General features: G+C 41.9%; 1 protein-coding gene across 3 annotated transcripts in view; it reads right to left on the bottom strand.

The window, feature by feature from the left end:
• Positions 1–27720, bottom strand: part of hmgxb3 (HMG box domain containing 3) — a 94379-nt gene that overhangs the window by 38985 nt on the left and 27674 nt on the right. For 2 of the 3 annotated variants that reach the window (XM_041194113.1, XM_041194115.1), the window contains exons 3-12: positions 24976–25150; positions 23063–23695; positions 20168–20254; positions 17778–17924; positions 13762–13833; positions 12547–12920; positions 10045–10172; positions 7489–7590; positions 1983–2104; positions 405–509 (exon numbers count right to left, since the gene is read on the bottom strand). In XM_041194113.1, the coding sequence (XP_041050047.1) occupies positions 405–509; positions 1983–2104; positions 7489–7590; positions 10045–10172; positions 12547–12920; positions 13762–13833; positions 17778–17924; positions 20168–20254; positions 23063–23695; positions 24976–25150 (1945 nt within the window). The remainder of the gene's footprint in view (positions 1–404; positions 510–1982; positions 2105–7488; positions 7591–10044; positions 10173–12546; positions 12921–13761; positions 13834–17777; positions 17925–20167; positions 20255–23062; positions 23696–24975; positions 25151–27720) is intronic. The other variant, XM_041194114.1, reaches the window with a different exon arrangement.

The raw sequence follows: 27720 nt of genomic DNA, 5'->3' as shown, positions 1-27720 counted from the left end.
AGGACTCGAAAGGTCAACTCTTTTCTTCGCCGCCAATGCTGCCAGACCTGCTGAGTTTTTCCAGGTAATTCTGTTTTTGTTTTGGATTTCCAGCATCCGCAGTTTTTTTGTTTTTATTTTTGCTTCTATCACTGCTTGTTTGTCCCTACAACCACACCACCCCTCTCCACTTCTCTCCCCCCCCCACCACCTTAAACCAACTTATATTTCACCCCTCTCCTTGGATTCACCCAGTTCTGTTGAAGGGTCATGAGGACTCGAAAGGTCAACTCTTTTCTTCTCCGCCGATGATGAAAGAACCATACTTTGGAGGATGATGGATGCTCTTATTAAGGAAACAGTGACACTAGTTAAACAGCGAAAACAAAACTCTAATCTTCTTTCATTGTCCATAAGGTACTTACAAAGGCACTTGCTTTGTTTGTTTTCGGAAGAGTCAGGCACACAGATTTGACTGGAGCTGCACTGGTTTGAGGTGATCCATTCTCCGTGGCAACATTTAATCCTGTCTATAACAAAAATGAAAAACACAGCTATCCTTTATCATGGCAAAGTTCCAAACAGGTTACTTTAAGCTCTTGCAGCAGGATGCTGAACCCCCAAATTGAAAGTGCCTTGTCTCACATTTTAAGTCAGCTGTTCTCACTGTTCATAATTTCTTAGGCAACCTGCCAGTATTGCTGCTATGATAATGAAACATACAAATTTTTTTGGTGGACTTACAGCTCCACAGTGCTGCACCACCTGTCTAATGATCAGAACAAGAATTTAATTCTGAACATAGGAACAGCAATAGCCCCTTAAAATGACGGAACAGGCTCAATCAGATCAAGACTAATCTTCATTTCTCTTGGCTACATTTACCTGCCTTCATTCCAATTCTTTAATACCCTTGGTGGAAGCATTCATCAGATTTTTCTGAAGTTTACTAATGCTAGATGATTATTAATTTATCTTTATATTGTAGTAAAGATAATCCTTAGCCTTTGCTTGTTAAGCAGGAGAGTTTAATTCCATTAAGTACCAGTGGGCTATTGAATCAGAGCTGATCTGTAATAATAATTTCAGGATGAAGCAATAAAAACTTTAATTAAAGATTGACACTACTTTAACATGGGGTCTTACCTAAATACTGGTGCACTGTCTACTCTCTGAAGCCAGTTGGAATTATGTCATAGCTCAGGATGGGAGTGGAAAATTGGTCCTTAGGAAAATGCTGCCATTAGCATATGGTTGGTAGGCAATGGGAGGTGGCTGGGAGGGAGGGTGCCAGGACCAGAAACACCTAAGGATTCCTGGTGGAGTCCAGAAAACCATTCCTACTTTTCTGAACCCATTAAGAATCCTTACAAAGAAAGTTTACCAGAGAGTCTTCTAGCTATTCTGCTGCCAGGTTTGGTGACTTGTTAGGATTTCTGCAGTTAAAATCTGGAGTGAAGAAGTAGAAATTGAGAAAGTATGACCACTGGAATAAGTGGGGTGAGAATTTGACGTTGGCGACAATAGAAGGTGAAACCTTCTATCAGGAAAGAACAGGCAGATCAGAGATAGAGAACAGACAGAGAAATGACAGTGGCACACAAACCTGCAGCGAACAAAAAGAACTGCCTACGGCCCGTCGTGAACTATGGCTAATTGTGGATGGATGACAGTTAAAATTGCATTGTAACACTGAAGACGTTATTCTGCCCGAACATTTGAAATCGTAGGAGGCTCTGCCTTCCTGAGGCAGGCTGCCCTCCCAAACAAGTTTCCTGATAAATAAAACTGCCATTCACTGGAATCGCATCAGGAATGCGGTACATCCACACACCCTTTCCACCTCCCTCCCGTCTGTCAATTTAATTGAGTTGAATTAAAATCAGCAATCATTCAGGAGTTTTTAATTAAAATGATAAATTTCCTTAACTGATATGTTTATCCAAGTCACATTGATATCATAAAAATTAAAATCACCCATTTTGGCAAATGTGCAAACTTGCCTGCTCTTCTCCATCTTCATAATTCGGGTGTAAAACAGAATGCCCCAGTTGCTTTAAGGTGCTAGGTTTCAGACCTGATGGAGGAGGGGAACTCATCAAGCTCTTTGCAGAGGAACCTCTAGCTAAAAAGGAACAACAGTTTTTAGCATCCTCCTATCAGAGTCAGTAAGATTTTTTTTTATATAAGGTTATCTTTTGATGGTTCCCAAGCATACAACCATTTCTCATGGCACAACATGTAGACAACAAACTCCAAGGTCTCTGCATAACTGGCACGTAGGAAGCACTGACAGTTGGTTTAAATGTAATTTTTCATCCCAATCCTATGGCATACAGACAGAATTTGTGTGGTCCCTTCCAGTCTGTAATCAGGATGTTTGTATGTAAGGTATGCATTTCCTTACCCTCAGAGCGATTCTTCCTAATTTAGAATAAATTCCAGCAGCAGACATTTTGGTGATTTTAAAAATAAAAAAGTTTATTTTCTATCACATGCTTGCCCCAGATGTTTGAAATGCAACGTCTCAATCACTCATCTCATTCACACTATCACACATAAAGATTACATACAGATGAAGTATAAAAATGGAATTTATAATTCAGTTTCTATGTCTATGCAGGCCTGGTGTCTTCTTAGTTGAGTTGATTCTTAGTTGGAGTGAAGGTCTTTTAGAAACAAAGGTTCCTCGTGAGCGGCAAAGTATCTTGTAGACAAATGGCAAGGAGATTGGTTCTCAGGTGGAAACTGGAACAAGTACAGTACTTGGGCTGCATTAGAAGACTTCAGTTTTGATGGTTCTGTTGTGTTTTTCCCCCAGATTTGCTTAGTTCAGGATATTTTAAACTGCAGTCCCTGAAAGTTAGTTTCAGTCACAGTTCTGCATGGTTAACACTTCTGGGGTCCAGACCACCACGATACAATAGCAGTTGAAAATGCTCATTCACTCTCATCTCTGCCCCAACTTGAGCTCAAATATTCTCCTTGGTTTAATACGGCAATCAGAGGTCAACTGTCTAGAGATCCCATATTTCTCAAACACTGGTTAAGCCTTAAACGATGAGATGTTCAAACTTTGCAGGTGGCTGCAAAGTACCCTTGCTCAGGTCCACGTTTAAATAAATATTGGCCACAAAATTGAATACTGTCCACAGTTTGAATGCCTATAGTCACATGTAAAGTTGCAGCCACCTTAACAGGTCTTGTGGCCGCTTTCACAAAGTATGATCTTACAGTCCGTAATAGCCAATGTCTGTATGTTTCAACTGAGCACGACACATGTTATACTCTATGGCCTGAATGTTTAGTTCGGTGGGTGGGTGTGATTGGCAGGTCTGGGATCGGCTAGGAAATGGACTGCTGACCGTGATCAGCCCCCAACTGCGATTTCATGCTGGCTGGCCAATTAACGGCCAGCCAACGTGAAGCACGCACTGAAAAGCTCAGTGCTGATGGGATGGGGACGGGAGGAGGGTGGGCGATGATGTCAACGCGGGGGTGAGCGGGTGCTGAGAGAAAGCTCCATGAAGGCAGAGAGCTGCCTCATTGGAGTTGCAGACCTGAAAATGTTCCCATAAAGTTTTAAAAAAAGAAAAAAAAAATGTCCGGGCATCACAATCAAGCACCTGAAAATAGAGATGATAAAAATGCTGTCCAACAATTTTTATTTTATTACGGAAACCTCATCCCGCCCTTGGATAAGGTTTCATGAAAAATGTAAAAGATGCCTGGCCGATTCGCCCCGTAAAGCTGGATGGGCGACGACAAATAGCAGGCAATTGTGCCGTTAGTGTGCTTAATTGCCCTCTTGTCAGCAGGCCGCTTCAGACTTTTGAGTGCACCTGGGCAAAACATCACGAGTGCACGATGACATCGGGATGTTCACCCGACGTCATCTTGCACAATTTCACACCCGATCAAGTCGGGCGCACATCCACCCGATCAACATAAAACTCAGCTCTATGATACAATGTGCTGCTGACTTAGTCTTTACCACTTTACTACCCCAACTATGTAACAATCTTCAAAAGAATTCTTGGAAAAAGTTTAAGAGTTACCCAAATTTTAAATGGATATTATTTTGTCTTCCTGTTCAATTACTTAGGTTCCACTTACAAAGATGATAGCAAATTTAAGCATTAAACAATACAGATTTTCATCCTTCCCATTTTACATTTCAATCAGCAACAAACAAAATAGTAACCTCGCAGAAAAATTTATACATGGCAATAAATGAGTTTTAGGACTACAATTTGATGAATGGATTCCAGTAATATGAAAACATTCAGCGTTTGACTTGCAGTCTCAAACGTAATGGGTGGAATATGTTCTAATGCTTAAAAAACAAGAAATGCAATGAATACAAGTAGAACAGAGCAGGCAATGTAACGTGTAAAAGAATGTGTAGCACTCAATCTTGAGACACAAGGGGCCAGATATTTGCAGCCTGATTTAGGCTGGATTGGGGGCTGGCAGCTGGAAAAGACGGCACCGACGCCATATGGCTGTACATCCCGCCGCTGTTTCCAGCTTCAGCAATATTTGTGAGGGCGGAGGGATCATGGGCCTCCAAATTTGCCTACACTTCTTAACAGGCCAATTAAAGTAGTTTAGGCCTTGTTAAAAGCCTGTCACTGCAAACTCTTTGGGCAGAATTTTCTGTCTGTCGGGCGGGTGGGCCCGACCCAATCTCCAGCGGGTGGGGAGCCGATCCCCGCCAGTGAATAGGGCTGCACCGCCATTTTATGTGGGCAGGTCAATTAAGGCCGCCCAGCGTGACATCCAGTGGGAAGCGCAATGCAATTCCTGTGTGGGCAGGGGGGGAATTCCATAAAAGCGAGAGTGCGCTCTTTCGCGCATGCGCACGAAAGAGCGCACATCTCCCTGAGGCTAAGTGCAGCCTCAGGGAGATCGCTGACACTTTGAACAACATTAAAAATAGAGAAAAAAAAAATCCCTAACATGTCCCCCTCATGTGACAATGTCACATGAGATGGGACATGTTCATAATTTACTGATTAACTTTATTAAAATTTTTAACACTCTGCATGAAACCTCATTCCGTTGGTGGATGAGGTTTCATGTTTTCTCTATTTGCCGTCGGGGCTCCTGGCCTGCCTGCCAACCTTAAGGTTGGACGTTGAATGGGCAGGTCCTTTAATTGTTTAAATGATTCTGTCAATGGCCTCAATTGGCCATTGACAGGTCGGCGGGCCCGCAGCTGATTTTGCTGCGGGCCCGCCTTCCTGAACATTTAATTGGGGAGGGATAACGTCAGGGGTTCTGCCCCACGTCATTTTACGCAATGGCAAGTGGGCCCCGCCCCCTGCTCGCCAAAGGCAAAATTCTGCCCTTAGAATGTCCCATGGGGTGACCAGCAAGCAGCAACTGTCTGAATCAGGCCAGTTTAAGGCAGGCGAGGGCCATGTCAGGGGCTATTCATAAAGGTCCGAAAAGTTTAAAGAAGTAAAGTGTTTATGCTTTTCAAAGGTTAGAGGGCTTACCCCTTTGAAGTTAAAGTTGCAACAGCCAATCACAGGTCAGGACAGGAGTCAGCATTGGTCCAGTTCAGTTCAGGGGATTCACTGAGGCTGAACAACACATCAGATGGGGCATTGCAGGCTACGTTTTTATTTACACCTCTGATTGCCCTTGAGGTGGTGGTGAGCTGTTTTCTTGAACCACTGGAGTCCATGTGGTGTAGGTACACCCACAGTGCTGTTAGAGAGGGAGTTCCAGGATTTTGATCCAACAACAGTGAAGGAACAGTGTCATATTTCCAAGTCAGGATGGTGAGTGGCTTGGAGGGGAACTTCCAAGTGGTGGCATTCCCATATATCTGCTGCCCTTGCCCTTCTAGATGGTAGTGGTCGGAAATTTGGAAGGTGCTGTTTGAGGAGCCTTGGCGAGTTCCTGTAGTGCATCTTGTAGATGGTAGACACTGCTGCCACTGTGCATCGGTGGTGGAGGGAGTGCATGTTTGTGGATGGGGTGTCTATCAAGCAGGCTGCTTTGTCTTGGAAGGTGTCAAGCTTCTTGAGTGTTGTTGGAGCTGCACTCATCTAGGCAAGTGGAGAGTATTTTATCACACTCCTAAATTGTGCCTTGTAGGTGGTGGACAGGCTTTATGGAGTCAGCCTAACCAGGACATTGTCTAGGTCTTGCTGCATTTGAACATGGACTGCTTCAGTGTCTGTGTAGTCGTGAATAGTGCTGAACATTTTGCAATCATCAGTAAACATCCCCACTTCTGACCTTAAGATGGAAGGAAGGTCACTGATGAAGCAGCTGAAGGTGCTTGGGCCTCGGACACTAGCCTGATGAAATCCTGCAGTGATGTCCTGGAACTGAGATGGCTGACCTCTAATAACCACAACCATCTTTCTTTGTGCTAGGTATGACTCCAACCAGTGAAGAGTTTCCCCCCGATGCCCATTGACTCCAGTTTTGCTAGGACTCCTTGATTTCACACTCAGTCAAATGTGGCCCTGATATCGAGGGCAGTCATTCCTCACCTCGGGAGTTCAGCTCTTTTGTCATGTTTGAACCAAGGCTGTAATGGGGTTAGGAGCTGAGTGGCCCTGGCAGAACCCAAACTGAGCTTCAGTGAGAAGGTTATTGCTAAGCAAACGTTGCTTGATAGCATGGTTGATGATCCCTTCCATCACTTTACTGATGATGGAGAGTAGGCTGATAGGACGGTAATTGGTCGGGTTGAATTTGTCTTGCTTTTTGTGTACAGGACATACCTGGGCAATTTTCCACATTGCCAGATAGATGCCAGTGTTGTAGCTATATTAGAACAGCTTGGCTCAGGGCGTGGCATGTTCTGTAGCACAAGTCTTCAGTATATTGCCAGAATATTGTCAGGGCCCAAAGCCTTTGCAGTATTCAGTACCTTCAGCAGTTTCTTGATATTATGTGGAGTGAATCAAATTGGCTGAAGACTGGCATCTATGATGCTGGGGGCCTCCAGAGGAGGCAGAGATAGATCAACCATTCTGCATTTCTAATTGAAGATTGTTGCAAATGCTTCAACCTTATCTTTGGCACTGATGTGCTGGGTTTCCCCATCATTGAGGGTGGGGATATTTGTGGACTCGCCTCCTCCTCCAGTGAGTTGTTTAATTGTGCACCACCATTCACGACTGGCTGTGGCAGGACTGCAGAGCTTAGATTTGATCTGTTGGTTGTGGAATCACTCAGCTCTGTCTATTGCTTGCTGCTTATGCTGTTTGGCATGCAAGTAGTCTTGTGTTATAGCTTCACCAAGTTGACATCTCATTTTTAGGTATATCTGGTGCTGTTCCAGCAGCAGAATTGTACTCGAACACAATCTGCAACCTCATGACCAGGCATATCCCCCACTCTACCATTACCATCAAGCAAGGGGGTCAACCCTGGTTCAATGAAGAGTGCAGGAGGGCCAGGAGCAGCACTGAGAGCTTTTATGCTAGCAAGTTACTGGAAAATAAAATGCTAAATATTTCATACCAACTGCTCAAATACCTGTGGCTTTGTTGTTTGTTGAAGACGCAGAGGAGTCTATTGCGTCTGCTTGATTGATGGGCATTGTGACCACTCGAATATAGGTGACCCCAGACTGTGGAGCTACAAAAACCAAAATATATCAGAATAGCGTAAACTGGGCCTCTCATGCGTCAATTTCTGAGTGGTATAATTTAGGAAAATTATCAAGACCTTGGAGACGGTTTAGAGGAGATTTACCAAGACAGTACCAGGGGAGACGCTAGAGAAACTGTCCTTCTTGAGCACAGAAGGAAATTGGGAGATTGAAGAAAGGTTTGAAACTGGTAAATAAGAAGTAACAGTCTCCACTGGCAGGATTGCCAGTAACCAGAGGACGCAGATCTCAGATAATTGGAAAAAAACTGGGGCAAGATTGAAAAATTGTTTTTAGACAGATAGTTTGGTCCAGCATGCACTGTCTAAAAGATTGGTGGAAGCACATTCAATTTTGAAAAAGGGAATTAGATATACACTTGTCAAGGAAACATTTGCCAATCTATAGGGAAAGAGCAGAGGGTTGTGGGACTTATCACTTTAGATTCACAGACAAAAAAAAACTACAAACTGTTAGTGAATTAATATAAAGTAGTCCACACCTCCCTAAATCACAAATTCTTGCAGGGAATTATCTCACTTATTTCATCTGGTGGTTTATTCTTCTTTGTCTCTCCCAGTAATAATCATCCTCTTTGTGAAACGGGAAAGAGGGATACTTTGACACCCTGCGCACATTTTAACATGGAAGGTTCCCTAGAAGACAATTTACTTACTATTATCACTAAGATGTATTACTTTGGTTGCGGGTTTAAAATTTGACTCTTAAGAAAACACATTGAGCTTATGCTGGTATATGAATGTAACTTTATTAGCTCTGGTGTCCCTCAAGGATCTAGCCTTGGCCAAATCCGTTTACTCATATACACACTATGCCTCAGCAACATCTTCTGAAAACACAGCAGCAGGCTCCAACATACAGTGATGACCCCATCTCTACCTCACCACCACTACCTCAATCGACCTTCACTGTCTCTACATTGTCCAACTATTTGTCTGACATCCAGCACTCAATGAACAGAATTTTCTCCAACTAAATGATAGAAAGACTGAAGCCATTGTATTCAGTTCCTGCGACAAACTCCACTCCAGTGCCACTGACTTCATCTCACTCCCTGGAACTATCTGAGGCCGTACCTTCATGGCAACTTTAACTTCATAGCTGACCTCGGGATGAGCTGCTGACCAACATTTGTGTCATCACCAAAACCTCCACATTTCCACCTCCATAACATTGCCTGACTCTGCCCCTGCCTCAGCTCATCTGCTGCTGAAACAGTCAATGTCTTTGTTATCTCTAAACTTGACTATTCAAACGCATTACTGCCTAGTCTCATTTCTTCCCCCATCCAAAAACATGACGTGATCTAAAACTCTGCTACCCATGTCCTTACTTGCACCAAGTTCCATTCACCCAACACACCTGTGCTGATTGCCCCACATTGGCTTTCAGTTAAGCAATGCCTCAAACTTAAAGGGAAGAATTCCACCCCACCCCCACCCCCCACCGTTGGGGGCGAAGTGCAGGAGGGGGCGCGGGCAGGCACGCCTCCGATCGGCACCCCCGATTGGGGGCATGCCGCCATTTTACGTGGACAGGCCAATTAAGGCCCGGCCAGTGTGATGTCCACCAGGAAGCACTAGGCAATCCCTGTGCGGGCGGGGGGTGGATTCCCTGAGGCTAAGTGCTGCCTCAGGGAGATTGGTTCCAAATTTTAAAATGTTAAATAGACAAAAACAAAATTTCCCTGAGATGTCTCCCCATGTGACATTGTCACATGAGTTGTGACATGTCCATCACTTTTAGTGAAACCTTTATTAAATATTTTAAAACCCTCATGAAACCTCATCCCGTATGTGGATGGGGTTTCGTGTTTTTTTTTTGAGCTCACTAGGCCTCCTGGCCTGCCAGCCAACCTTAAGGTTGGATGGGCAGGTCCATTAATTATTTTAAGTGCTTTTTAAATGGCCTCAATAGGCTCCCGCCGACCTGAAAATGGAAATGACTCAGGGTGACGTCGGGAGTTCCGCCCAACGTCATCCCGCACCATTTTACGCGTTGGTGAGTGGGCCCTGCCCCCCCGCCCTAACTTCTCATCTTGTCCCTTCCTATTTCTGTAACCTCCTCCAGCCTAGAACGCCCACAACCTCCACCCCTGGGACAGCTATGCTCCTTCAATTCTTGTCCCAATGATGTCTGTCCCTTCAGCTGCAAAGGCCCTAAGCTCTGGAATTGCCTTCTTAAATCTTTCTGCCTCTTTTCTCCTTAGAACCTAACTCTTTGATCAAACTTTTGGCAGCTGCCTTAATATCTCCTTAAGTGGCTTGGGATCAAATTTTATTTGATGATAACTTGGGATATTCTTATACATTAAAGGTACAAGTTCTTGAACTAATACAAGTTCTTGTTGTTGTTAAATAATAAATGAGTACAACTTAAAAAGTGTTATATGAACAACATTCTTGTTTCACCACACGAACCTGCGTTAGATGGGGCTGCTGGCAGGATAACACGTGGTCGTGACCGAGCAGCACCAGTCATTAAGCCAGATTTTGTTCGTCCTCTGGCTCTGTTTCTTTGTCGCACTTGTAAACCTTGTCTAGAAATACTGCAGGGGAGAAAGAAAGAAAACATATGCTTTGTAAAATACATTCCCATTCATGCTGCTCGCGAGACATTATGAACTGAATAATATTTGGGGGGGGGGGGCAAACAACATGAAGCCGACCAACAACACGCCGAACAGCCCCGTGGCAATAAAGCACTGTTAGAGTCAATAGGATTGATAACAAGCCAATATTATCCTTAAATGGTCATTTGTAATATGGCGGCTGGCCATGAGCTTGGGGGTGGGCAAGAAGGTGGTGGGATAGGTGCCCATGCCATTTTACGTGCCCCCACAACACCCCTGCCGGGGGCATGTAAAATTCAGCCCTAAGACAAACTAACATGTTTAATTGCTTCTGTATGTTTTTTATGCATTGGTTAACATTTACATGAATTCTTGCGTGTTATTGTTATGCAGCCATGAAACTGTTTTTGACATAATGTAGAAAGGAATTTACACCAAGGCATTAAAATAAAACAAAGAATAAATTAAATCCTTATGAGCCCAATAATTCCACTGATTTCACAGCAGCACTGCACATGGAGCACAGAGGGGAAGGTGATGTTAATCAACGTTCCCTCAATGCTGCGCAGCAACCCAAAACTCCCACGTTGGCTGTGCACAAGTTGGACCCTTTAAGCTACCACGCGTGCACATCCGCACAAAAAGATTTAATTGGGCCGTGTACAGCAAAAAACGTTAGAGTGGATGTTGATGATAATCCTTGAAATTTTCTCTCTATGGCTAAAGCTTTCCGTTTTATTGTTGGTGTGGTTGGGGGTGGGGTGTTTGGGGATTAAAGAAAACTCCAATAGGTGCAGTTTAGCCTGTGATTTGAATTGGTGGAATAAAGTTCAAATCTGCAGTTCTGTAGAGGGTGGGTGGGTGGGAGGGGGGGGAGAAAAAAATTGCTCTATTCACTACACAAAGTGACCAAGATGAAGTCTGAGCATCTTGTGCTATCAGAGTTGAGGTTTCAGTTACTTCACTTTGTGTTCATACATTGCTTTTTCACTGCAAAATTTCCTCTTTGTAACTTGTAACTTTGGAAGATAATTTGCAATAATAATTAATCAATTTCATAGAATCATAGAATAGTACTGCCCACAAGGAGAACATTCAGCTTCTTGAATATGCGCCAGCTCTAAAAGCAATCAAGTTAGTCCCACTGCCTGGCTCCTTCCCCATATCCCTGCAATTTTTTCCCTAAATATTTATCAATTCTGTTTTGAAAGCTACTATTGAATCTCTTTCCACCACCCTATTTAGCCATGCATTCCACATCCTAACCACTCATCGCATAAAAATATTTTATTCCAAGTGATCACAACAAACATTAATACCCCAATTATATAAGGGAATTGTAAATCTCTTCTCCAGAATGCAAAATTAGAATAGGTTAGAATGTTTTTAAAGACTGATGCATCCAATCATCTGACCAATTGACTCCCACCAAAAGCATTTATTGCTGCATTTGTCAATTCCTTTAAAAAGGAACAGTAGAATGCCTAGCTTGAAACACCATTCAAAGTTCTGAGGATAAAAATAGAGTGGGATGATCAAACATTTTAACGATGGTGTCTGTGTTTTGGGATCATGAAAATATTGTCTTTCTTAATCTTTGCCCAGGTACTTATTTTGGCAAGCATGGAAGTGTTCAGCAAATCAACAGGAGATTGTGCTCTTCTGGGGTGTTTTATCGACAGTTGACTACCTTCCCAATGCTTACTGCCTAGGTTCACATGTGATAAGTGCATTAAAATGTGAAGTGCAAAAACCAGACGGTTGATTATAGATTGATACTCCAGCTTGTGTTTACACCTCATCAGCCGCGAGGAGAAAGAGAGCTCAAAGTGACCTTTAATTACTTTCCTTTCCAATCTATACATTACCATGTTACATATTTACAAATACAAATCACTGGAAAGCAAATCAAAAAATGTGTACAATTCTTTGAAGTTTTAGCATGTATAAATGTATGATGGACAAATTAGGGACTAAGGTTTATGAAAGCATAAGCTACCTTTAATTTATCATTACTGACATTATTCAGTGGTTATAGCTCACTCCAGTCTTTAAATATCAAGTCATAAAGCCATACCACTCAATGCTTTTTGTAGGGAATCATCACTGTACAATGTATGCCCTGTTATAGTATTTGCTTTCTGTTTGTTTTTCTGAAAGCCTTCTAGTAGCTTCCTTTAACAACAAGAACAAGGCTTTCACATTTCAAACTAACTTTATGCATTTTTTTTTTGCAAATTACTGTACCCTCTCAAAACTATGCATCAATCTTATTTTGATGTAATTTTCTACCACTGTTGGCTACAAAGTTCAGAAAAGTATTACATTTATTTGAGAAAAAGAAACTGACCTTGATCCTGGTTTTGTACAGTTAACTCCATGGGAGCCACTGATAGTGCTGCTAGTAGCTTCTGATGTTTGGTGGTTTAGAACCTCTGGTTCCTTTATGGCACCTTCAGATTGTACTTCCACTGTATGCTCACCAGTCAATGCTGCATTGCAAAGCTGTACCGGAAGGACCCGTTCCTCTGTTTGCACTGTGGGCGCTGTAGTTGGCTCATTGGGTCCAACATGTATAGTTTGCTGCCAATTAGTTTGCATTGGTTGTTGTTCCTCCTCCCTTTGATCTTCTGAAGCTACACTTAGAAGCTGATTTACTGCCTGTGAACTTTCCAAACTGGACTGGGCTGTGTCCTTTGTGCCGAAAGACAAATCTGCTGTTTCCTGTCCATTTAGAGAAAATAAGCTTTAAAAGCTTGTGAGGTAAAATCTATTTGGTACTATACACATATGCTTATTTCTGCTTGACAAACAAGTTTTCAGAAAATTTTGCAATAGAGTGTACGGAAATAAAAAATTCTGTTCAATTGCTTAGATGGAATATGTGGTAAACCAAAATATGAGCCCAGTCTCTAATTCCTGTATGAACTTCAGATAATCTTATGATGACCTAAACTACTAACAAATTACAGAATAAAAAGATAGTGCGAGCTATTGCAATTTTCTGAAACTGCCCTGTCATTGCAACCACATTTATTAGCTTTAACCTAGTAGAACAAAACTCACATTTAGCTACAATGGAAATTTTGAGACTTCAGATTGTCTTGGCACATAAAAGCTACTTGGCTTTTTTTTAGAGAAATTAATGTTCAAGCTGTTTTTCACTCTGGCACCAAAACACTAAAGGACATTAAAACTGATCATGATTCTGTTTAAATTTAAGAGCAAACAGTTCCAAGGGTATGAATTTCCCTTTTAAAGGCACTCAAAATTAGAAAGGCCTCCTCTATTTGGAGGTTTGGTGAAGTTCAAAAGTTTCCAAATCCTTTAAATGAAGAAAACGTTTTTAATCCAGTACATTTATATAGTTCAATCTCTCAACCATCCTTTGCCGTGAATGATCAATATAAAAACAGCTTCACTAATGTGTTAAAGAGTGGATTTTGAAAACTGGAAAAGTTTCAGTTGCTAGTTACAAATTTCTGAACTTGAAATAATCACATTTAACACAAATAATTTTGATAGGAAAAAAATATCTTGATGAGAAACAGGACAATAAATATACCTTACAATATACCTTGCTTTCCTTCTCTTGGTTACATTCCACACGTACATTTAGTACCTGCAATTCCTTGCCCTGTTATAAACAAATCAAAATCAATATTCTAATAGTCCACATGCAAAACAGGATTTCTTAAAAATGCAAGTTACTTAAACAATGCATCAGCTTCATCTCAAAGTCTATTTTTAGTATTGTAGACATATAAAATGTTTTATGAGGTATGTTTCTCCCACCCGGCACCACCCCCCACCAACACTGTTAAACTCTCAACTTCAATTAACAATCACAAAAAGGAACCCACAAGGAGATACAGCTCCTTCTCAAAGGAAAGCTCTCAAAGGAAGAGCAGGCTGCAGGGCCAGAGGGGGGGGTAAGAGAGAAGAAGCTGCTGGGCCCGAGAGAGAGGCAAGAGACTACAGGGCCCACAGTGGGAGAGAGAAGAGGCTGCTGGGCCCAAAGGAGAGAGAAGAGGCTGCGGGGAGGGTGCGGGGGGTGGTGCAAAGAGGCTGCCGGTGGGTATGTTTGTGTGAGTTGGGTGAGAAAAAGTGTGTGTCAGAGAGGGGGAGAAAGAGAGTGTGTGTGCTTGAGATGGAAAGGGGAGACAGAAAGATAGATAGTGAGTGAGAGAGAGAGAGCAACTCTGCAAATGAGCATTATGATCTAGCGCCATAGCCCTGCCTTTTCCCCATACTCCTGCACATTCTTTCTATTCAAACAATCATCTAATACCCTCTTGAATGTCTCAATTGAACCTGCCTCCACCACATTTTCAGGTAGTGCGTTCCAGACTTGAACCACCTGTTATGTGAAAGCGTTTTTTCTCACATCACATTTGCTTCAGTTGCAAATCACTTTCAATCTGTGCCCTCTCGATCTTGATCCTTTTACGAGTAGGAACAGCTTCTCCCTATCTACTCTGTCCAGCCCCGTCATGATTTTGAGCATCTCTATCAAGTCTCCTCTTAGCCTTCTTCTCTCTAAGGAGAACAGTCCCAACCTCTCCAATCTATCTTTGTAACTGAATTTTCTCATCTCTGGAACCATTATTGTACACCTCTACTGCACTCTCTCCAATGTGTTCACATCCTTCCTATAACGTAACACCCAAAACTGTACACAATACTCCAGCTGAAGTCTAACAAGTGTCTTATATAAATTCAGTGTAACTTCCTTGATCTTGTACTCTATGCCCCTACTAATAAAGCCCAGGACACTATATGCTTTATTAACTGCTCTCTCCACTTGTCCTCCCACCTTCAATGGTCTATGCACATGTACACCCAGGTCTTTCTGCTCCTGCACCTTCTTCAAAATTCCACCCCTTATTTTATATTATCCGTCCATGTTCTTCCTACCAAAATGCACCACCTCACACTTCTCCGCAATGAACTTCATCTGCTACTTATATGCCCACTCCACCAACTTGTCTAAGTCCTTTTTACGTCCTCCTCACAGTTTACAATGCTCCCAAGCTTCATATCATCCACCACCTTTGAAATTGTCCCCTGAACACCAAGATCTAGATCATTTATATCAAGAAAAGCAAGGGTCCCGATATGAACTTCTGGGGAACTCCACTACACACCTTTCTCCAGCCCGAAAAATATCCACTGAACATGGGGAGGTCATGCCTGACAAATCTGTTAGAATTCTTTGTGGAGGTAACGAGTAGGCTAGACAAAGGAGATCCAATGGATGTTATCTACTTGGACTTCCAGAAGGTCTTTGACAAGGTGCCGCACAGGAGGCTGCTCAGTAAGATAAGAGCCCATGGTGTTAGAGGCAAGATACTAGCATGGATAGAAGATTGGCTGTCTGGCAGGAGGCAGAGAGTGGGGATAAGGGGGTCCTTCTCAGGATGGCGGCCGGTGGCTAGTGGAGTTCCGCAGGGGTCAGTGTTGGGACCACAACTTTTCACTTTATACATTAATGATCTAGATGAAGGAACTGAGGGCATCCTGGCTAAGTTTGCAGATGGTACAAAGATAGGTGGAGGGACAGGTAGTATTGAGGAGGCAGGGAGGCTGCAGAAGGATTTGGACAGGTTAGAAGAATGGGCAAAGAAGTGGTAGATGGAATACAATGTGGGGAAGTGTGAGGTCATGCAATTTGGTAGGAAGAATAGAGGAATAGACTATTTTCTAAATGGGGAGAGAATTCAGAAATCTGGAGTGCAAAGGGACTTGGGAGTCCTAGTCCAGGATTCTCTTAAGGTTAACTTGCAGGTTGATGCGGTAGTTAGAAAGGCAAATGCAATGTTGGCATTTATTTCGAGAGGACTAGAATATAAAAGCAGAGATGTGCTGCTGAGGCTTTATAAGGCTCTGGTCAGACCACATTTAGAATATTGTGAGCAATTTTGGGCCCCGTATCTCAGGAAGGATGTGCTGGCCCTGGAGAGGGTCCAGAGGAGGTTCACGAAAATGATCCCAGGAATGAAAGGCTTAACATATGAGGAACGTTTGAGGACTCTGGGTCTATACTCGATGGAGTTTAGAAGGATGAGGGGAGATCTGATTGAAACTTACAGAATACTGAAAGGCCTGGATAGAGTGGACGTGGGGAAGATGTTTTCATTAGTAGGAGAGACTAGGACCCGAGGGCACAGCCTCAGAGTAAAGGGAAGACCTTTTAGAACAGAGATGAGGAGAAACTTCTTTAGCCAGAGAGTGTGAATCTATGGAATTCATTGCCACAGAGGGCTGTGGAGGCGAGGTCAATGAGTGTATTTAAGACGGAGATAGATAGGTTCTTGATTAGTAAGGGGATCAAAGGTTACAGGGAGAAGGCGGGAGAATGGGGTTGAGAAACTTATCAGCCATGATTGAATGGCGGAGCAGATTCGATGGGCTGAATGGCCTAATTTCTGCTCCTATGTCTTATAGTTTTATTACTCTCTACTTCCTATTTTTCAACCAATTTTGTAGCCAAGTTGCTACTGTCTCTTATATTACTTGAGCAATAACTTGTCTCACAAGTCTGTTGTGTGGCACTGTATCAAATGCCTTTTGAAAGTCCATGTACAAGTCAACAGCATTACCCTCACTGACCTTTTCTTACCTCTTCAAAAAACTCCAGCAAATTAGTTAAACACGATTTCCCCTTTAGGAATTGATGCTGGCTCTTTCTTATCAACCCACATTTTTCTATGTAACTACTAATTCTATCCTGAATAATTGTTTCTAGAATCTTGCCCACCACTAAAGTTAAACTGACTGGTCTGTAACTGCTGGGCTTATCCTTACAACCTTTTTTGAACAAGGCGTAATGTTTGAAATTCTCCAGTCCTTTGGCACCTCCCCGGAGTCTAGGGAAGCCTGAAAAATTATGACCAGTGCCCTTGCAATTTCTGCTCTCCTTTCCTTCCTTCAATGCATCTAGTCCGGACCCAGTACCTTGTCAGCTTTAAGTACCGACAGTCTATTCAACACTTCCCCCTTATCAAATTTGAACCCTTCTAGTGACAGAGTTTCCCCATCTGTCACCATGGCCTGGGTAGCATCTACCTCCTTGGTAAAGATATTTAATAAGAGCTTGAATAGCAGAGGATGGCTTTTTATTTTTGTTCAACAAGTTGTTTCTATTCATACCTCAAAATTTTTTTTTGAAATTCATGTTTAATGTTGTGCCAAACCTTGCATTTCAAAATTTGCTCATCAGCCCCTTGAGCAAGAGAATAATGGAAATCTGGTTCCCCCCATGTGAAAAGGTTGGACAAGCCTGATCTAAAGTGAATGAATATTCTGAGCTAGAAATAAATTTATGATGGAGCTACAAAATGTATATGCTCTAGGAAGCAAATTGGTTAGAAAACCACCTCATCTTTAGTCCAAGCAATAAATTATCCTAAGATCATTATATATAGGGAAGTTTCTGGTTAACAATAAGATCACCCGAGGTCCAGTTTCAAAGATGGTCATTTTAAATGAAGCCAGCTTTTGTTTACTCCCAGGTGTTCCTGGCGCCTCTGTTGCGAGCAAAACTAGATTTAACCATTGTCAAATATGTTATTAAATTACCTTTGGAATCCATTTCCCCCCCAGCCATTTTCCACAATTTGGACACTGTGGGGGCTTGTGCCTTGTGACATAGGTAAATAAACAGTTTGGATTTGGACAACTGCCACGGCCTCTTCGTGTATAGGTTGTCTTCTGGGCAAAGATAGACTGCACAAAACAAAAAGGATTTCAAAACACAATTATTAGTTTCACAACATTCACAGAAACTTTTTTTGGACATTTCCAAATTCAAAAACAATGAGTAAACATAAAGGTGCTGTGCCACAGAGTGACTGGATGTCTCAGTCCTGCTCCTTATAAGCTTTGTTTAAATAAAATTGTTGTGTAGGATTGGCACATTAATATATCTTTGCTTAAGTATGTTTTTCTCCCTACATCTTGGTAAACCAATGAGTTAAATACGTCTAGTGACAAAACCAATTCTGGTAACAATGAGAGAGAAGGGAAAAAGTAAAAATATACTTGGACTGTGAAATTCAAGCATTTGAACTTTCAAGAGTCCTTTGGCCTGGAATGATTCAGTCTTAAACACAGCACTTTCCCAAAAAGTATTTCTTCTTCCGATAGGCTCGATAAAGGCATTCATAAGGGAATTAGATTATTATCTGAAAAGGGAGAATATGCAGGGCTACAGAAAGGGGGTAGGGGAGTGGCACTAAGTGAATTGCTCTTTCGGATCAATTGGGGGAGGCAGTGCCATAGTGGTATTGTCACTAGACTGGTATTCTAGTGACCCAGGGTAACACTCTGGGGACCAGGGTTCAAATCTCACCATGGCAGATGGTAAAATTTGAACTCAATAAAAATCTGGAATTAAAAGTCTGATGACAACCATGAAATCATTGTTGATTGTCATAAAAAAACATCTGGTTCATTAATGTCCTTTAGGGAAGGAAATCAGCTGTCCTGGTCTGGCCTACATGTGAGTCCAGACTCTTAAAATGCCTGTGACACCCACATCCCATGAATGAAAAGAGCCAACAAAGGCACAACGGGCTGAATAGCCTTCTTCTGTGCTATAATCATTCTGTGATTCTGTTTACAACTCAATAACAATGTTCTGCATCATACTGAGCCATTCAAGCCAGATGCAGAGAAAACAAATTAAAAGGAAAAGAAAACTCCAGAGGTTAGAAATCAGAAAAGAAAAACAGAAAATGCTGGAAAGCTCAGCACGTCAGTCAGTATTTGAGGAGCAAATGGACAAATTAATAACTAAACAATATGATTTTTTTTTTAAAATCACAAGCTGGTGCCCTTCCCCTGAAGCGGAGCTGTTCACACCAAGCATGGCCCAAGAAGAATAAGTGCACTGAAATTTACATTATAAATGTCTCCTTTAAATGACATTATAACACTGAAAATCATGGTCAAAACATATACTTTTCCTTAATCTCACAAATTGAAGATCAGAGTTTTTTCAAAAAATAGGAGATATATGCATTTGAGTGAGGGGACGCTGAATCCAGCTATAAGCATCTGCTATGCTGATCTGCTACCAGGAGTTATTTTTTACTTTTGCGAGGGATGAACAAATGATTGAGATTTCCTAGACTAGCTATGCCAAGCAGGTTTCAGTTCAATTGCTTTGTTTTGGTTCCAGTATAGGTTTGGAAAAAGGATTTTAAATGCAATATTTACATTATATACCTCATGTTAAAATTTAGATGAATGCACTACAAATTCTGGAAATCTGAAAGCAAAATAAACGCAGAAAATATAAACCACTGATGCTAGGAACAGAGGAAAGTGAAATGCTGCATGGACATTTGTTCAAATTTATAACTTGCTACCACAAGAAGCGATTAAGGCAAATAGCTTAGATACTTTCAAAAGGAAACAAGATTATAGCAAATGGGAAAATGGAATAAAAAGACTTGCTGAAAGGGTGAGATGAGGCAAATGAAATTGAAGGAGACTTGCACCAAGTATAGACATCAGCACACAGAATAGCTGGCCTGTTTCTGTACTGGATATCCTGTGTAATTGTATGTAGCTTACCAAGGAAAACCAGCCCATTAGAGTTTTCTAGTTATGGTTGTATTTATGTATTCTCTAAAGTATACAACAAACTAATAGCCTAGGCTGAGGGTAATCTCAATTAAGTGACACTGGTAGCATGTCAAGATGTTTACTCCAGTAAACACACACGACTGCAAATAAGGCAACTGCCAAACTTTCAGGTCATGCAAGCTGCAAGGGCAGATTATTCAAATAGTGTTACAGTTTCTCGGTTATAAAAGGTACAATGTGCATTAACAGAGGCTGCTGCCAAGAGAGAAACTGTACTTTAAAAAGCTGAAAATATAATAGGATGATCTTACAAAGTTTGTTACATACTTATATTCAGATATAGTTTAACCAAGGTATAGTATAATTTGAGTTCTGACCTTTTTTGCTGGAGCTGTTGATTGCTTGCTTGTCAGTGGTAACATTAGGAACTGGGTGGTCGATGCTGGAACATTTTCTCCCAAGTCCTTATGGAGAAAATTAATTCATGCTATCACTTCTTTATAATGACATATAAACAGGGATCATTCAAAATATACTTTACTAATTTCCATCATACATTCATGCTTTTTGTGCAAGTAGGTCAGTAAAAAAAAAAAGGTTTCTTCCCGAATTTGGCTCAAAAACCTTTAAAATCCCCATTGTCTCCCTCCCTAAAATCTGGTGTAGCAATGTGCTTGACGACCACTGAAGTACTTCTGAAGTGTAGTCACTGTCGCCTTATAGGGAAATGCAACAACCAATTGTATGCAGTACACATGTCACAAGTGCTTCTCTGGGCCCCAATTTACTACATTAAAACAAAGAGACTCAATTTTCTGTACAGATAAATACGTTCTAGTCTAGCAGGTTCTAGGAAATTGAGGGTGAAAATAGTTTAAAAAATCACTTATAGTTCAAATCCAAAGGCTGGCCAAAGCGCTGCACAGGGCCTTTATTGGTGCAAAAAAAATTCTGATCGCTAAATTATCAGTAAAGATTAAGGTCACTAGGACTGGAGACTTGGAACAAGTCACACAATTCCATCTTCAGTTTCTAATTTTTAAAAATTCATTCATGGGATGTGAACATCGCTGGCAAGGCCAGCAGTATTGCTTAAACTAATTGCCCTTGATAAGAAAGCGGTGGCGAGCTGCTTTCGTGAACTGCTGCAGTCCAGTCCGCCTTCGTGAACTGCTGTAGTGTAGGTACACAGTACTGTTAGAGTTCCAGGATTTTGACCCAGTCACAGTGATGGATGAAGGAGTTAGACTAAAAGTGATGCTTATAAGGTAAGATATTTATGAAAAATTTGCAATTATATTGGGTCTTTCTACAGTCAATGATGTATATTTGATGTGCATTTACTGCTACAATGTAGGGAAATGTGGTGGCCAGTCTGAGATGTAATAATGAATAGATAAATGCCTTTTGTAAGGGTGATGTTGAGACATGAACTCCCCTGCTCATCTTGAGAAGTGCTAGCGTCGGTGAAGGCTCGGTTTAACATCTCATCCAAGAAACATCTCAGACAGTCCAGCACTCACTCAGTACTGTACTGAAGGGCCAGCCTAAATTATCAACTCAAGGCTCTGGATTAGAAAATGATATTGAACTCTACAAACTTTGTTGCACAACTCCCAGTAACTGGGAACATAGCAAAATGGGCAGAGATCTGGACACAAATTATCCACCTAGTTTATAAACTAGTGATGTGATTGTTGAGCAGCAATTGCAATGTCATATTTTAAATGCTTTTTCTAATTTCATAACAATTTCTATCTGAAAGATACTACAAAGAACCCAGACAGCAACTACCATAAATTAAAAAATAAAGCAGGTATATGCTCCTCAGAAACAGAGAGCCACTGCAATTAGGTGGACAGCACAGCATTCACACAGATCTCCTAGAAGTATGCCAATGGGGGAAAGAGCTTTTGTCTTTTTTTTAAGTTTTCTCTTATTTAGAGAATGTCCCACCAGTACAGCTGTACTAGCCAAACAATAACAAAGATGCAGGAAAGCCTAACAAGGAAATATGCTATTCTGTCACTTCAACTGCATAAATATTAGAGTTAAAGACAGATCTTCCACTTATGTAGCACCTTTCACGGGCTCAGGACATTCCAATGCACTGACGACCACTGAAGTATTTCTGAAGTGTACTCCCTGTTGTATTATAGGAAAATGTAACAACCAATTGGAGGTGTAACAGGGTCGTGTAAAAAAAAATCATAATCATATGACCTCAGCTGGAGCGAAATCATCCAAAAACACATCAGTTTCCACAAGTAAGCTGACCAACACAGCTCTTCCTCACCGCCTCTCCACAGTCTCTAAATTGGCACACTACTTTTTCAACATCCAGTATTGGATGAGCATAAATTTCCTCCAACTAAATATTAGGCATACTGAAGCCACTGTCTTTAGCCCTACTACAAACTCCGCTCCTTAGCCACTGGTTCTGTCTCTCTCTCTCGGGCAACTGTCTGAGGCTGAACCAGGCTGTACGTACCCATGGTGGCATATCCGATCCACAGATAAGCTTTCAACCACATATCTAAAGCATCACTAAGACCGCCTATTTCCACTTCTGACATGCCTGACTCTGTCCCACCTAGGTTCATCTGCTTCTGAAATCTTCATCCATACCTTTGTTACTAAACTTGATTATTCCAAGGAACTTCCAGTCCTCCATAAAACTTGAGGTAATCCAAAATTCTGCTGTCCATGTCTTAACTCACTTCAAATCCATTCATCCGTTGTCCTTGCTTGCTGATTTACACTCACTCCCAGTAATTTCTGAATTTTAAAATATTCGTCTTTGTTGTCAATCCTCTCCATGACCTTCCCCTCCCTACCTCTGTAATCTTCTCCAGGCCCACATCCCTCCAAGGTACCTGTGCTCCCCTTGAACATTTCCGATTTTAATTGCTACACCATGGACGACCGTGTGGTGAGGTGAATTCCCTCTGTAAACTTCTCTGCCTCTACAGCGTTTCCTCCTTCAGACAGTTCTTAAAACCTACCTCTTTGATCAAGCTTTTGGTCATTTGCTCTAATGTCTCCTGTTGTGGCTCAGTATATTTTGTTTTATATTTCCCCTGTGAAGTCCTTGAGATGTCTTATTACATTAAAGGTGCTATATAAATGCAACTTGCTGCTGCTTGTGGAAGGCATTAATTCCACTTGGTCCTTATACTTATGGCTCACTTTCAATCTAAAAACATCTGTTAGCAATCTCAGTGTATTACTTTGAGATGTGAGGAGTGGACAAAGCAAATTCAGTTTCCTACCTGTTTGTTATCAATGCCAACAGCCTGTCCTAGAGCTTTATGAGGAGAAGTGAGACTTCCTGTTGGCTTACTCTGATTTGACAAAACTGCTATCACAGAATTAGGCTCCATAGTTTGCTGGTTGGTGCAGCTGGCAACACTTTCTGAGGCATCACTGCCTGTACCTATCAAGGTTCCTTCAATGACAACACAAGGGGAGTCATAAGGATGAGTTAATTCTAAAGAAGTCTCATTTGTGGCCAGTTCTCCTGCCACTTTATCATCTCCTGAATTGGAAAATTGAGACAGCATCTCCGATGTAACAATCTCCTGCATTGTTTCGGTGTGAATGAAAGCTTCATCGGTAATTCCATCAATAGCGATGCTCTCCTCGGTACTATCAATATGGCCAGAGTCTGTAAGTGTGCTACTAACTGTAAAGAGGCTTTGTATAGTGTCATGGGTAAGAGTCTGCCAGGTGGCATTGCCTTCACCTCCCCTCTGTGTGGGAGACTGTGCCAGCTGCTGACCATTTCCATCTCCAGATAAATTAGAAGTGGGAATTATAATATAACTGGAACGAGGAAGAATTTTGCGGAATCCTGGAATATCAGCTGGAGGGACACCAGTTGATGCACTGGTTAGATTATCACTCTGTAGAGAGAAAAAAGAACACAATGTGACTGCAATCCATTTATACAGCATTTTGGTTAAATTCAAAAACCAATATAAAGAGGCTAAGTCTCCACTTTTGCTAAAAAATAATTTATTATACTAATGCCAATAGCATGGCTGGAGAGCGCAGCTGATAAATGTTATTTCGGTGCAATCACTTGCAAGTTAGGCATTAGACTAAGAGGCCCAGATGACATCACACAGAGAAAAGGCTAAATAATAAGTTGTTATTTCAACTTAAAACTAAAGTCTTGAGAACTTTAGTGTTATTTTTCTTCAGTTAGATATAGCTTATTTTAATAAGAAATAGACATATTCAGGTTCATCTTTTTGTTGACAGCATTTCTTTTTTAAGTACAGATGGCGACACCCAATACTTTGGGTTGCTCACGTTTGATGACACCAGCACAGCGACTGAAATAAATCTCTGCAAAGTGAATCTAGAAATAATTTTTAATTATAGATAAATACAATCCAGTAAATGCCACAGTTTCTAAATTACTTGTTTTGAGCAAGTAATATTTAAGTATTTCAATTCATTGTAAAATTAAGTGATTGAAGGTGGACAATTAGAGTTAACATCACAACCTGATGAAATGTTGAAAAAGCTGTTTTATGCCAAACACTATCGTTAGAGAGGGAAACTAACATGATTGTAATTTTAGAACTTTCGCATACTCAGCAGGTATGATTACATGTTGCTGAGCTCACAGGCCAGAGGTCCTTCATTCAATTTGCCTCTCATTTAAAATCTTTGTTGTGTACTGCCCTCTCAAGCTCAAGTTTCTCACTGAAATCTCCTCCTTTAGCCTCTGTACCTGGAGACTCCATCAGCTTGGTGACTTCAAAAGTACTATTGGATACCCTTAGTCCCCTCCTATAATTTCTTTATCCTCCCACTCTTTCTTCCTCCACAGAAACTCCCCTAACCACAGCTGCCCCCTCAGTCTCATGATCACTCGTGGTCTATCCACTACAGATGCTTTGATCATTGGCCAGGCTGTCTCTGGCCACTTCCTCCCATGCTCCCCAACCATTACATAACCTATTAATTCCATTTGCCCATGAAAGAGAAGGAAATATAAAAAGACAAATTATTGCAGTTTACTCTTACACACTTTGGCACCACTGGATGCTGAACGATTGCCCACCCTCTTAGGAGGAGAGAAGGGGTTTATTAGGGAATTTTACAAAAGAAATTAAAGGCAGAAAAATATTTTGCCCTTCTACCCATGGCAGCTAGAAAAGAAAGGTTTTACCGGATCTATTCCTTCTTTTTCCAGCTTTGCCTTTTCAAGGTAAATACCCTTTTCAGCAACGCTGAGCCGCCTCCAGCTTTCACTGATTTTCTTGTTTATCTCAGACCGGGGCAAATTCGGAAAGTCTTGTTGCACTTTTAAATGAGTATCATAATAGTATAGTAAATATGCTGGCCTGAAACAAACAAACGACAGTTTAAAAAACAATTTCCACGCAGTTCATTGGTATTAACAAAAATAGCAGAAGTTTAGTAAAACTGTTGTCATTTCAGTGACTGGTTCCATTCTTATCAATATAATCATAATCAGAGAACCACTTGCAATAGCATCTCTTCTTACATTATTACCTATGACGTCCCCCAAGGTCCAAGCCTTAGTCCCTTCCTATCTCTCATCTAAATGTTGTCCCTTGACGACATTATTTGAAGGCACAGTGTTAGGTTTTATATGTATGCTGATGACACTCAGCTCTACTTCCCATAACTTCTCTTGCCTCCTCTACTGTTGCTAAATTATCAGACGGTTTATTCAATATCCAGTACTGGGTGAGCAGTTAACTAACTCCTTCAAATATTGGGAAGACTGAAGCCATCATTCTCCATCGGTCCTCCAAACTCCAGTCACTAGTCATCGACTCCATCCCTCTTCCTGGCAACAGCCTGAGATTGTCAGTCTGTTCGCAATCACTGTGTCACATTTGATCCAGAGATGAGCTTTAGACCTCAAAGTCATGCCATCACCTCCTTTTTCCAACTCTGGAGCATTGCCTGACTTTGCCCGTCTCAGCTCAGCTGCCCTCATTCATGCCACTGTTATCTCTAGACTTGACTACTCCAATGCAATCCTTGCTGGTCTGCCGTATTCTACCCTCTGTAAACTTGAGGTCATCCAAATCTCTGTAGACCATGCCTTAACTCACAGCAAGTCCCATTTCCCTATCACCCCTGGGCTCATTGACCTACAATGTCTCCTGCTTAAGCAACATCTTGATTTTGAAATTCTCATCCTTGTTTTCAAATCCATCCAAGGTCTCACGCCTCCCTACCTTTGTAACTTGCTCCTGCCCCACAACCTTCCGAGATACCAGTGTTCCTCTAGACCTGGCCCCTCAAGCACCCCCGATTTTAATCACTCCACCATTGGTGGCCATGTCTTCAGTTGCCTGGGCCCCAAGCTCTAGAACACCCTCCCTACACTTCTCTGCCTCACTACCTTGCTTTCTTCCTCAAATACACTCCTTAAAATTGCCCCCTTTGACCTAGTTTTTAGTTATCTGACCTAATATCTCCTTAGATAAAAATAAAAAAACTGCGGATGCTGGAAATCCAAAACAAAAACAGAATTATCTGGAAAAACTCAGCAGGTCTGGCAGCATCGGCCGAGAAGAAAAGAGTTGACGTTTCGAGTCCTCATGACCCTTCAACAGAACTAGGTGAATCCAAGCTGGTGATATATAAGCTAGGTTAAGGTTGGGGGGGGGGTTAGGGTAGAGAAGTGGAGGGGGGTGGTGTGGTTGTAGGGACAAACAAGCAGTGATAGAAGCAGATCATCAAAAGATGTCACAGACAACAGAACAAAAGAACACATAGGTGTTGAAGTTGGTGATATTATCTAAACGAATGTGCTAATTAAGAATGGATGGTAGGGCACTCAAGGTATAGCTCTAGTGGGGGTGGGGGGAGCATAAAAGATTTAAAAATATTTAAAAATAATGGAAATAGGTGGGAAAAGAAAAATCTATATAAGTTATTGGAAAAAACAAAAGGAAGGGGGAAGAAACAGAAAGGGGGTGGGGATGGAGGAGGGAGTTCAAGATCTAAAGTTGTTGAATTCAACATTCAGTCCGGAAGGCTGTTAAGTGCCTAGTCGCAAGATGAGGTGTTGTTCCTCCAGTTTGCATTGGGCTTCACTGGAACAATGCAGCAAGCCAAGGACAGACATGTGGGCAAGAAAGCAGGGTGGAGTGTTACAATGGCAAGCGACAGGGAGGTTTGGGTCATTCTTGCGATCAGACAGCAGGTGTTCTGCACAGTGGTCGCCCAGTTTACGTTTGGTCTCTCCAATGTAGAGGAGACCACATTGGGAGCAACGAATGCAGTAGACTAAGTTGTTCAGTGGTGGAGTCATGGTCCAGGGAGAGGTAAGAGGAAGTATCTGCGAGTTGACACTCAGCCTCCGTGAGGTAGAGGTCAGTGCGCACCACCAAACACATCTTCCCTTCAACCCCCTGTCGGCATTCCGTAGGGATCGTTCGCTCCGGGACACCCTGGTCCACTCCTCCATCACCTCCTACTCCTCAACCTCCACCTATGGCACCACCCATGCCCAAGCAAAAGATGTAAAACCTACCCCTTCACTTCCTCTCTCCTCACCGTCCAAGGGCCCAAACACTCCTTTCAAGTGAAGCAGCATTTCACTTGCATTTCCCCCAACTTAGTCTACTGCTTTCGTTGCTCCCAATGTGGTCTCCTCTACATTGGAGAGACCAAACGTAAACTGGGCGACCGCTTTGCAGAACACCTGCGGTCTGTCCGCAAGAATGACCCAAACCTCCCTGTCGCTTGCCATTTTAATACTCCACCCTGCTCTCTTGCCCACATGTCTGTCCTTGGCTTGCTGCATTGTTCCAGTGAAGCCCAACGCAAACTGGAGGAACAACACCTCATCTTCCGACTAGGCACTTTACAGCCTTCCGGACTGAATATTGAATTCAACAACTTTAGGTCTTGAGCTCCCTCCTCCATC

The sequence above is a fragment of the Carcharodon carcharias genome, chromosome 8, assembly GCF_017639515.1.
Source record: "Carcharodon carcharias isolate sCarCar2 chromosome 8, sCarCar2.pri, whole genome shotgun sequence".
Taxonomy (NCBI): Eukaryota; Metazoa; Chordata; class Chondrichthyes; order Lamniformes; family Lamnidae; genus Carcharodon; species Carcharodon carcharias.
The sequence above is the reverse complement of the archived record's forward strand: the minus strand, read 5'-3'. Positions and strand labels throughout refer to the sequence as shown.